At 37.3% G+C, this 13,122-nt stretch overlaps 1 protein-coding gene across 5 annotated transcripts in view; it reads right to left on the bottom strand.

Annotated features, from left to right (window-relative positions):
• The window catches only part of LOC127442631 (FH1/FH2 domain-containing protein 1-like), an 82,596-nt gene that overhangs the window by 65,888 nt on the left and 3,586 nt on the right, over window positions 1–13,122 (bottom strand). For all 5 annotated transcript variants that reach the window (XM_051700843.1, XM_051700811.1, XM_051700817.1 and 2 more), the window contains exon 3: window positions 9,308–9,372. In XM_051700843.1, coding sequence (XP_051556803.1) covers window positions 9,308–9,372 — 65 coding nt within the window. The remainder of the gene's footprint in view (window positions 1–9,307; window positions 9,373–13,122) is intronic.

Raw genomic sequence — 13,122 nt, 5'->3', positions numbered from 1 at the left:
TACTGACCAGTCATACAATTTATTTATACATATTTGTATTTGTCTCTCAATTATGTTCTTATTTTTGCCTTTACAACAAATGCACACATCATCTACATATAGGCTACAGAATATATTAAGCCCCATAACACTTAATGCTGAAAAGAGTTACTGAAAGTATACTTCCTTTGGGCACTCCTGATTCTTGTACACGCAATTCAGATAGCACGTTTCTTACTCGAACACGAAAAACTCTATTCGATAAAAAATTGGAAATAAAAATGTGTAGACATCCCCTGAAACCCATATTGTAAAAATCTTTTAAAATGCCATACCTCCACGTAATATCATACGCTTTTTCCAAATCAAAAAATACTGCTACTACATGTTCTTTTTTAATAAAACCATCCCGTACAAAAGACTCTAATCTTATAAGGTGATCAAGAGTACATTTTCCTCGTCTAAATCCACATTGATATTTACTGATCTTTTGGTCTTTTTTCAAAATCCACACCAGCTGATCATTGATCATCAGTATGGTCTTTTCCTGGTTTAGGTATTGGTATAACGGTTGCCTCTTTCCAGTTAGCTGGTATTTTTCCTGATTTCCAAATGCTATTGAGTACGTTTAGTAGGATCAATAGTACATTTTGGGGTAGATGTTTCAAGAACTGATCGTGAATTGTATAAGGTCCAACTACAGAGTTGTTGGAGTTTTTAATAGCTTTCAGAAGTTCTTCCATTGTAAAAGGCTGATTATACAGTTCGGTGTTATCCGAAGAGAAATTACGTTTTTCCTGTTCCTGTTTTATTTGTATTTCCTTAAATCTGGGAAGGCCGTTTTCTAGTGATTAATTTCTCTCAAATGCCTCTGCCAGTTTATTAGCAATATTGTGTTTTGATATTGAAGTATCCAGATTTTTTATATGTTGTATTTGTTGTCCTCCTTCCTTATTTTTCATCTTTCGTATCATATCCCATACTTACTTTGTTGGTGTCTGTGACGTTAAACTTGATACGTACTTTTTCCAACTCTGCCTCTTTGTTTCATTAATAATTCTTCGTACTTGTGTTTGTTGGATGTTTATTAAAGGTTCTTTCTGCCTTCTTCCGATCAGCAATAGCCTTTTTACAGTCTTCCTTGAACCATGGGTTTCTCCGACGGCATGACTTTGATGTTGTTTTTGGCACAGTTTTTTCTGCTATTTCAATCAGTATATCAGTGAATTTCTTTATCGGATCTTGATATTCTTGCCAGTCTATGTTGAACTTCTCATAACAAAGTTTTTGGAAATTATACCAATTAGCTTTTTTCAATTGCCATCTAGAAGTGTCTTGTATATCTTCTTCAGTAGATGTTATAATCAGTGGGAAATGATCACTTCCACAGAGATCCTTCCATACTTGCCATGAAAAGAAAATTATTATTTCAGGTTCACACAAAGTTAAATCAATAGCGGAATATGTTCCATATCCTGGATGCAAATATGTGCTTGAACCATCATTTAATAAGCGCAAATCATTATTGTAAATTAACTCCTCTATTCTTCTGCCTTTGGTATTTGTATGTTTACCTCCCCATAATGTGCTGTAGCTATTAAAGTCACCCATTAATATGTATGGTGATGGTAACTGTTCTATCATTTTGTTTAGTTCTTGTATTGTCACCGAGGCATCAGGGGGTATATAAATAGAGCACATAGTTACGGTTTTATGAAGAGTTAGACGTACAGCTACCGCTTGCAGGTTTGTATTTACTGATACGTGGCTGTGGATTATGTTGTGTCTTACTAATATAGCTGATCCACCAGATGGATGTTGTATATTTTGCCAAAAGTGTTATAGATATTACACTTTTTCAGTGTCAGTTGTCTATCTATTGTTAGATGGGTTTCCTGGAGGCAGAAGGCAATGGGATTCAAAATAGCTGCTAGTTGCTGCAGTTCTGAAAAGTTTGCCTTAAATCCTCGACAGCTCCACTGAATTAAATGATTCCTCATTTTCAAGTAGGTAAGACAAGTATCTGCCCTTTACCTTTGCATTTTGGAGACAAGCTTCGACTTCGGGAATTTGTAGTCTCTGTAATTTCAAAATCGTTATTCTTTAAACATTCAGTTTTGTGTGTTTTTCTTTCTTGATTCGATTTTGTTGACTGAGTTTTTGTATTTTGTTGTATCTTTTTCCCTCTCGAGGACTGATTGTGCTCATTTGATGATCTTTCATCTTCCTTGGCTTGGGTTTCATTTGACTTTGTGTTCCTTGATTATTCTTTTTGATTGGGTCGGAAGTTCTGTTGCTGACATTCTGTGGTTTGTCACTGTTCACCCAGGTCAAATCAGTCTGGCAATCAGTGGTGCTCATGGTTGGTTTCACCACAGAAGCATATGTTATCCTCAGGTTAAAGGATGGGGCCTCCTCAACCTTTTTTCACGCTACTGATTCAACTGATCCTTTCAACACATTTTATTCTTTTAATTTCTTTTTTCTTTATCCAGTTTGGACATTCTTTTGTTGAGGCTGGGTGATTAGCTGAACAGTTGCTGCATTTTGGCGGTCTTGAACACCCTGGTTCACGTCCTTCTCCACAGTTGCAGCAGATTGCTTTTCTTTTGCAGAAAGCAGAACCGTGGCCACGTTTTTGACAGTTGTAGCATCTCAATGGGTTTGGAATAAAAATATTGACCGGTACACTCACATATCCAATTTGGATCCTCTCCGGAGATTGGAATTTATTAAAGGTTATAATGTAAGTGCCTGTCTTAATTATCTGTTCTTCTTTTTCGATTGAGATCCTCTTGACATTCATTAAACCTTGTTGAGTTAATTCTGATGCTATTTCAGCCTCGTCCATGTTGTGTAACTCTCTAGTGCGTATAATTCCTTTGCTGCTGTTCAATGATGGGTGATAAAATGCCTTTATCGGTACATTTGCCAGCATATTTGCATGCATGATGTTTTCAGCATGGCTTTTCTTGGAGCATTCTACTAGGATTTGTCAGGATCTTAGCTTTTTAACATCTTTAACTTTTTTGTGATTCTAGCAGTATAAATCTTTGCAAATTTTCACTCTTTTGTGAATAAATACACTCATTATCTGATTTGTCATCCAATGTTTGTTCTATCATCCGTCAGTTTGGGTTTTTTTGTTAGCCATGTTTGTATATTTAATTTTTCATCACTCCTGCTCCCCACCCACCTCGGAGCCCAACAGGGGGGTGCACAGAGCCACGGTTATCCTCCAGTTATGCACTAAGTATACAGGGGTGATATACTTGAGCAAAAGGAACAAGAAATTCATTTTACTCAATTGACCCTAAGCCAACGCCCTTTCGGGTACATCTTGACTAGCCGATTGTTTGGACCGGGTCCTTCCAACCTCCTGTCTATGTGAATTCAAAGCCAAAGTATTGTGTTGGATCTGTCAGCCGCAGCATACACATTCCTCAAATACCAGGTTCTCGTCCTCCCCAGACACGGGTTGCAAATTACGGCAAAGAAGTCGCCCCATTTGTCGCCTCTTACGATCAGCAAGGGGGTGTTAGCGACCTATTCTACCCCAGGTCCCCACGGGGGCTTTGTGCTGTTTTTGTAGACAGGAAAGCCCTTTGATGCAATGCCGGATATGAGGAATCAAATTGTTTTGTGCAAAACAAATGTACTGAACCTGACCCTTAAACTGAACTGCAATTTCTAAACACAAACCTAAATTCCTGAAATTAAAAATCTCAAATGAAGGATACTTGAGTCATGCATGACTATTAGATAGGATGTAGTGTCAGCTCCTTTCACCAACAGGAAAACAGGAGGAGATAAAGGCTTCAGTTTTTTCCTGAAACTACATGTAAAAAAATAAAAAAAAAAAAAAAAAAACCTGGCATCAGAGGTTGTGGTTGCTTATCATAGGCAACATTAACAATTATGTTTACAGCTGATGTTTTAACATTATTTAACAGTATGTAGGCATGTAGATACAAGTAGAAGCACTTTGACATTCAAGCCAAGTGTGTGTATTAGATATTGATATTGGTCTATGTGAGTATAACTGATATTGGTCTTTAAAGTGTCTGGATTTATCGATTGAGAAACCATTAGGTGATATTCTGGACATGTAGTGAGGAATTGATTGGATGCCAATTTTACACATCTCTTTCCACACCAGGGTTATTATGGATTTCACTTTTTAATTTAGTTTGGGTTAGGGTAATAAAATTTTCTTTTGTTGCTATTTGAAACTTCAGTTTAAGATTTTTTCTTTTTTCTTTTAAGTTGTAGTTTAGTCAGTATATTTTTATTTCTTTTTTTTATTTAAGGGCTGCCAATACTAACACGTTAACTGAGATTTTCAGATATGTTTAATGCTGTTAAATGTATTTAACATTATTAAATTAACCTCACTTGACAATAAAACAGTTCATTCTATTCTGTGTGATTTCCTAAGACTGGCCAGATTCATATTGAATGAAGGACGGTTTTTAAAGTTTGAAATGATCTAGAGAGATGGAATAAACTCCCAATCCCATATCAGAGTTAAAATGAACATACTACCAAAAATCAGTTATCTTTTCTCCATGACTCCTGTACTGCCAACCCCAGGCTGGTTCTCATCTCTCAATTCTATAACTTCCAGGTTTTATTGGAAAGGCAAAAAAACAAAAATTAAATGGACAACTCTTCAGAAACCCAAACATCTAGGGGAACTCAATGCATCAAACTGGTATAATTATTTTGTATCCACTCACTTACTGTACATTGCACAATGGTTCAACAAGACAGACTCCCCATGGTTAGATTTAGAACAATCTATATTAAAAACTTAGCCTTAGAGTACACTGTTCATCAACAAAGAATCACTCAAGAAACATAACTCTAAAATATCAAACAATAAATACAGCTCAATTAGTTTGGTGGAAAGCAAATGCAATCTTTCAAAACAACATATCTCCATCCTCTTTTACACCTATTTGGAATAACCCTGTTTTGTGTTGGTAATAAACCATTCCTGTTCCCTGGATGGAAGGAGAATGGCATAACCAGCCTGAGACATCTTTTTGAAAATGGCCTGCTCATGACCTTCGACCAGATACAGAACACATACAACATCCCTGCCAACTATTACTTTCAGTACATCCAGATAAAAAAGGTCATAAAAGACTCAGTTGATTAATAACTTCTCTTGCCATATCCCACTTTTTTTTTACCAAACAATACATCAACTTAAACCCACTGAAATACTTAAGCAAGTATATAAGTTACTACAATCCCAAGATAATATAACACCAGTGCCTATAACTAAATGGAATAAAGACTTAAAATTATGATATTCAGATTTGTGATACAAAACATTCTGCAAAAATATATTTTCTATGACACTTAACAGTAAGAAACAGCTGATACAGTACAACATTTTACATAGAACTCACATAACCACTAGTAAATTACATAAAATGGGATATGCAGATAGCAGTGCATGCAAAGTCGACAATACAAGAACCCAACGATAACTACCTTCATGCCCTTTGGCTCTGTCCTAATATACAGCTACTGTATTTTGGTCAGAGGTTGTGAGTAGACTTGCAGAGACTGTCAACCCTGGCCTTCCTTTTTTCCCCCTCTGTTCTTCTCCTTGGGGACACATCTGATATAGAAATAGCAAGCCACATCAAACCATTCATAACTGTAGCCATTACAATAGCAAAGAAGATTATATTACTTAACTGGAAAGACAGAACAAAGATATCCATAACACACTGGCTCAACTTACTGATATATTTTAAAATTTAAAAAACTTTTTTAAAATACCTAGAGAACTGAGTCCTCTTTTGACTTTAATTGAGATCTTTACCTGAACTTCCTTCCTACTCAAATATCAAATATACTTCCTAAACAGAACACAAGGTGCAACTACATGCTTTAATCTAACTTCATACACTGCCTTTGTCTGATTGTCTGCTTTGTAAGAACTGAGATTTTCAATAAGAATTGTTTTTGTCTATTTTCTCATGTATCTATTTGCATATTATTTCAATGTGTGTGTATGTGTGTGTGTGTATTTGTATGTGCTATGTCACAAGCTGTAATGCCTTGTAATGTGTTAAAAGTATAATAATTGTTTTTTAATTACATACAGTAATATACTGTACATTACAAAATGAAACAAAAAACAATTGTGGTCATTTTTATTGAATTTTACTTGGTTTTGGAGTTATGAAAATGTAATATAGCTTATTTACAGTTTTTCCAATAATGTTACATAGCTTGCATTTTTATTTCAGATTGCAAAAATGTTTACATTTACTTTTTGTTTATGCTAAAAACACTGTTCCACACAGACACTCAAGAAGTAACTCAGCAGATTTATTCAGTTCCATTAATTATAAATGCACCAAGGAGCAAAGGATGCACTTGATAGTTCAATGGAGTGGAACATGGTGTTCCCATACACAAACTGAGCATGCAGATGATCAGGTGCAGTATGAGAAACACAGCCACAAAAACCCCCTAAAAGAAATTCCATCTCAAAACACAAAACAATATGTGCATGATGTAAGAGTGGAAAAAGCAAGTTGTGATTCAGCTAGAAGTTCATTTCAGTTACACTATAGAAAGAACCAGATTTATGATAATCACTAGTTGTAAGTATTGTTTTAGTAAAAGGTTGTGCATGACTTGGAATATACAACAACTATGATGTAAAATTTCCCATTCCTCTAGACACAGTTACAAGTCAAGTGGCAAGCCATTTCCAGTTCCAAAAGAAACAAGCTATTAATAAACATCCATGGCAGATGATAATGACTTCTTTTCTATGCTGGATCTCAGTAAAAAACAGCCACTATGTTTACTTGTATCTGATTGGCTGGGCCAGCTGGCACTGATGGCATCAACAGTGTGCTGGCGGCCCATGTTTGAGAATCAGAGTCATGTGACTGTGCAGTCACAGAGAGCTCTGGAACAAAGCCTGTGCACTATGTTTGTAACAAATGAGTGAAAGTGTGAGCACAGTTTGACTCAATTAGTCAAATTCAAAGCATGCCAGAATCTACAATGGCTCTGCAGGAGATTGGAATGGATGGATTCATGTGTTCAGTGATTCAAATATGATTATACCTTTTTCACCAGGCCGTTTCTGTAAATAAGAATCTTGTTCTTAAATGACTTAAGTGACTGGTTAAATAAAGGTAAAATAAAAATGGTTCAAGATGAATAAAAAGTACACAGCCAAGACTAATTTTAAGTTGTCAATACAACACTGAGAGGGAAACATCTTGGGTTTGCAAAGCAAAACACTTACTGCACCCAGAGATGCCAACCAACAAAAGCAGGCAATGTGACTAAATTCCTCAACATTCCACAACACATTCTCGACAACACAATTACAAGCGATTAGGACTCAACATTAAATCGTGTTCCCAGAGAGTTTTACTTTCTGTGGAGGAAAGAAATCCTTTTCTACTGTGAATGACTACAGAGGCAATTTCACAGATTCACTGTATTACAAACAGCATACCTGAGCCAGGTAAAAGTGTTAAGTGTGTGTAGAACAGCGAACAGTTCCTGTTCTGAGGTATGTAATTCTCTTTGTGTGCCACTCACATTCACACACAGACAATATCACACTCACAACCCTGCATCCATTCAAACACAATTCCCATCTGGAAAGAATACACAGACATTTACAAATACTATAGAGGAGAGACAGGTGTTCCATCTGTAGGATATTTAAAATCTCTCATACACAAATACATACACACGGTCCCTGTTTCAGGTTTCTACACTGTTAGTCTTATCTATAATACTAATGAAAAAGGATTATAGCATCTTTAATGAGAGGAGAACTAACTTACACAAGTTAGTTAACAACTCCTCTCATACAACAAGTCTCTACAACAACAAAACAACTTGCATCATATACGTAAGCTTTTAGACTTTTATGATAACTATAAAACAAACATGTCGATCATAAACCAACTATAGTTGAACTTAAAGGAATAGTTCACCCAAAAATAACAAATCTCTCATCATTTACTCACCCTTTGCCATCTCAAACTCGTAAAACATTCTTTCTTCTGCGGAATGCAACGTTTTGTTTTTTTTTAAGAATACATGATGCATGACATACAATAAAAGTCAATGCAAGTCAATGGGGTTTAAAACTTTCAAGCCCCTAAATGGAAATAAAGGCAGCATAAAGATAATCCATATGACTCGAGTGGTTTAATCCATGTCTTCTGAAGTGATACAATCAATTTTGGGTTTTGCTCCACGCTTGCACATCAAGTGCAAGAAAGTGTGAACAAGCTTATCTCGTGAACGCGTCAAGACGTCGTCAAGATTTATAGTGGAAAGGATTTACATTTTGGTCTGCTTCTCACCCAAAACTGATCGTATCGCTTCAGAAGACATGGATTAAACCATGGATTAAATCCATGGTTGCATGGATTACCTTTATGCTGCCTTTGTTTCCTTTTTGGAGCTTGAAAGTTTTGGACCCCACTGACTTGCGTTGATTTGCCATAAACACATTGTGTGTAACCTTTCAAATATCTTAGTTTGCATTCCGCGGAAGAAAGAAAGTCATATGAGTTTGAGATGGCATAAGGGAGAGTAAATTATGAGAGAATTATCATTTTTGAGTGAACTATTCCTTTAAGTAGTGTGCACTTATGTTCATTACTCTTACATATCTATTTTACAATCAGAAACTAGCTGAACCCGAAGTCATCACTAAGGTTTATGAGGATACAGTTGGAATATTCCCAACTCAAGGGAAAATCCCAAAAAAAGGATAATATCATTTCAGCATTTTTTGAGAAAGTGGGCCATTTTTTCCTTCTCCAAGACAAACTCAAACTCAAAAGCCAGAGTGGAAAGCCAAGGATGACATTCTCACCAACTCAGCAGTACAGATACAAACGCTTATGGAGCATGCAATCATCAGATCTGTTCCATAATCTCCCACAGCAGGAATCACATGCACAGTTAACCATCTAAACCTGTTGGGCATTATTGCCTGCCGCACCTCTGCCAGTGCCTTTAGTCATCCAGCTACGTGGTCATCAGCCAGGAGCCACCCATCACAGATGTTTCGCCCCATTAATCCCGGAACATCTCCTGGTTGTGGGCAGCGGTCAGTGACATCTCACTGCCACCCCCCGCAGCTTCTCATTCTTGCATTCTCATCAAGACATTCGTCCTTTACAGGTCAAACCATGCAGCCAGGGTTCGGTCCCCTTGCCCCCTACCCCAATATTAAAGGTCTGGCTCTGAAGAAATGCGTGTTATAGTTACATCCCCATCGTAGTGCATTATGATGCTATACAGAACTTACCTAGGATGGAATGGACCCTCACGGAGAGCTGGGTACGGAGAATCAGGATGGGCTTTTTGCCTTTGCTGTAGAAACAAGAAATATTAGAATTTAGACATAATCATATGGCAAATTTGGTGTTATCAGCAAGTTACACATTAACTTGATTCACAAACACAAATAAACAAAAACAGGTTCAACTACTTTTGTGTTCAACAGAGTTAAGAAAGAAAGTCATACAAGTTTGGAACAACATGAGGGTGGATAAATGATCACTGATTTCATTTTTCAGTGAACTATCCCTTTAAAGAATAGCATGATTGTGTCATTATGCCAGCTACAGTCTCATACACTCAAGACAGACTGGAGACAAACAAAGTCCGAGACAGAGCGACTGAATATGGGTAGGAATATAGAGGCCAGTCAGGATTAAGGTATGGAAAGAGAGCGTAAACAGACATGGAAACTATGCACTATGCACTATGCACAAAGACTCTTCGTGGATAAAAATGGACCTCTCCAAGTCTTACGTTTTCTTCAAGATGTCCTGTGTGGTTGATACACCCAGTTACAAAGACATTCAAATGTGCATACACACAAATTTTGTCTTCTATTTTCCAAGTGCTGTTTCAAAATGACGCGTTTCCTGCTGGCAATCCAAGCGTCAGTGTGGAACCTGAGGCAGCTCCAGCTGTGGCCACAACTGTGCCAGCTAACAAATATATACACACAAATATATACACACACTCACATCATACTGTATATGCTTCACTCACTCACACACTCACTCTCACACACTCTCTCTCTCTCTCTCACACACAAACACACACACACACACACACACACACACACACACACACATCATACTGTATATGCTTCACTCACACACTCACTCACTCTCTCTCTCTCTCTCTCTCTCTCTCTCACACACATCATACTGTATATGCTTCACTCACACACTCACTCTCTCTCTCTCTCTCACACACACACACACACACACACACACACACACACACATCATACTGTATATGCTTGACTCACACACTCACTCTCACACTCTCTCACACACATCATACTGTATATGCTTCACTCACACACTCACTCACTCTCACTCTCTCTGTGTCTCTCTCTCTCACACACACACACAGACACACACACACAAACACACATCATACTGTATATGCTTCACTCACACACTCACTCACTCTCACACACACACATCATACTGTATATGCTTCACTCACACCCTCACTCTCACACTCTCTCTCTCTCTCTCTCTCACACACACACATCATACTGTATATGCTTCACTCACACACTCACTCACTCTCACACACACACATCATACTGTATATGCTTCACTCACACACTCACTCTCACACTCTCTCTCTCTCTCTCTCACACACACACCATACTGTATATGCTTCACTCACACACACACACACACACACACACACACACACACACACACACACACATCATACTGTATATGCTTCACTCACACACTCACTCTCACACACACACACACACACACACATCATACTGTATATGCTTCACTCTCACACACACACACACACACACACATCATACTGTATATGCTTCACTCTCACACTCACTCACACACACACACACACAAACTGTGCCCTTAGAAAAATAGGAACACCCTATTCATGGAAAGAATTGTCCCCCAAAACACAAACGTTTCTTTCTCCCCTCATTTCAAAGTTCAGCTACTAATTCTCCTTCATATTCTGTGAAGGATATTCTACCTTCTTTTCCTTGTGAACTCTATAGAGTTCTTAGTAGATTGTGATTTTAAAATACAGATTCGAGGGCACTGCTAAAATTCACAAGTCATGTTTAGTCAGCACATTCTCATAAATTGTTTCCTTGTAAAAACAGCCTGAGTTTAAGTATAACAGATCCAAAGTTATGCAATTCTTTGATGAATTTGAGCCGACTCAGAAATCTACAACTGCGGTTCAGTATTTTGGCCTCTATTTAGTGTAGTCTGAGACTGTCTGTCTAAACTGTGGTCAGCACACACTCACTGAAATATTGGCTCTGCCTATTAGAAGTTAGCCATGTCTTTTGGTGCATCCAGTGACTGTGTTACTAAGCAACACTAGTAAATGATTTAGTGAAACTGATACCTTTCAAACTGAGTCTGAACATTCAGGGGTCACAGACCTAAATGACAGTTTGTAAGTTTGTAACAGTATAAATGAATAATAAATAACTATTACTTTCAGCCCTGCTACTTCTTTCTGTTTAGCCAAGTCAGACATTTATTCATCACAGTCAGAAGTAGCCTATTTCACAGAAAGACTGAAGAAGGTCTTTAGTTTCTACTATAGAAGAAAGAACTGCTACAATAAAGATATTTGTAATATGTACCAAGTCAAACATCTTTATTTCAATGTACTAAATTTGTGTTTTTAAAACTTTAACATCAACTGTGATTAAACGAACAATGCCAGAAAGTTAAATAGAACATCTCTAAGGAAGTCTCCCTATTCCACTTAGGGTAATCTTGTTAAGCATCAGCGTTGTACCATCTCATTAAAAACTGATGCTGAGAACATTGTATTTGATCAGCACTTCAAGTATGAGTGAACTTTTGTCTGAATGCCATAATGTGTATCATTAATGAGACATCAAATACACAGAGATACTCTGCTCATTCAATAGTTTTGATCTAATGGACATTCATCTGCTCTCAGTAGATCGATGATGACAGTAGTTAAACAAAACAAAAATTGGAGAATTCCACATCCAGAATTGAAGACTAAGCACAAACACAGAGAGAATGGGGTTATCAATGTATTTCCTGACTATAACAATGCCAGTCATGTTGTTTCCTTTCCGATCTCATCCGGTCAGATGAATGAGTGGATGGATGTGGGAGGACAGAGGCCCACAACAGTATAGTTTTTCAGTTATTCTCTGATCTTATTATGTCCTAACAGCATTCCATTGACCTGCTTGTCAAAAACAGGTTGATGACAGCCATTCACTGATGACAACTATGGTCACTATAAACTGTTTGGGGAATTGTATGTTTGGGGAATTGTCTGCCTTCTTCAGAGATTCTCCTTTCGTGTTTCACAGAAAAAAATAACAGCATACGGCTTTGGAAGGACACAAGGGAGGGTAAAAACAATTACAGAATTGTCATTTTTGGGTGAACTACTCCTTTGCTTTGTCACTAGCAGCACTAAATGAAGTTTGCAAAATAATAATTTTTAAACTGTAATAATAATACCCCTGTCTTCCCAAACGCTCAGCATTGGTTGAGCCAATTTTGCTCTACTGGGCCACTCAAATAAGCAAAGCAATATTTGGAAAGCACCACAGAGCCAGTATGTTTCCAATTTTTCGAGGAAAACAACCTACGAGTGTCTCACTTATAATTCTCATGCCTCCATCCATCTAACCCATATGAATTTCTCTCTTTTTGGAACACAAATGCAGGTGTAAGGCAGAATGTTAGTCTCAGTCACTATTCGCTTTCATTGCATGTTTTTTCCTTACAATACTGCCTAACTTTTCCTTTTGTGTTTCATGGAAGAAATAAAGTCATACAGGTTTGGAACTTCATAAGAGTAACTTTTTTGTCTCTCAGCTACCGCTAGGCTTCTAATTTAACTTAGAAAAAAAAAAATACACATTTCATCTTTGAATCCAGATGAAAACCACACTGTGAGACATGATTACCCACTTCTTTACAAGACAAAAGTATTCCACAGTGACCTGCAATGTTGCAGTTTTGTCATCACAAATGGAGAGAATTTTCTCAGAGCTAGTGCGAGTAAAATAAAACAATGAAGCTGTAG

Source organism: Myxocyprinus asiaticus, chromosome 1 (genome assembly GCF_019703515.2).
Source record: "Myxocyprinus asiaticus isolate MX2 ecotype Aquarium Trade chromosome 1, UBuf_Myxa_2, whole genome shotgun sequence".
Classification (NCBI taxonomy): domain Eukaryota; kingdom Metazoa; phylum Chordata; class Actinopteri; order Cypriniformes; family Catostomidae; genus Myxocyprinus; species Myxocyprinus asiaticus.
The sequence above is the reverse complement of the archived record's forward strand: the minus strand, read 5'-3'. Positions and strand labels throughout refer to the sequence as shown.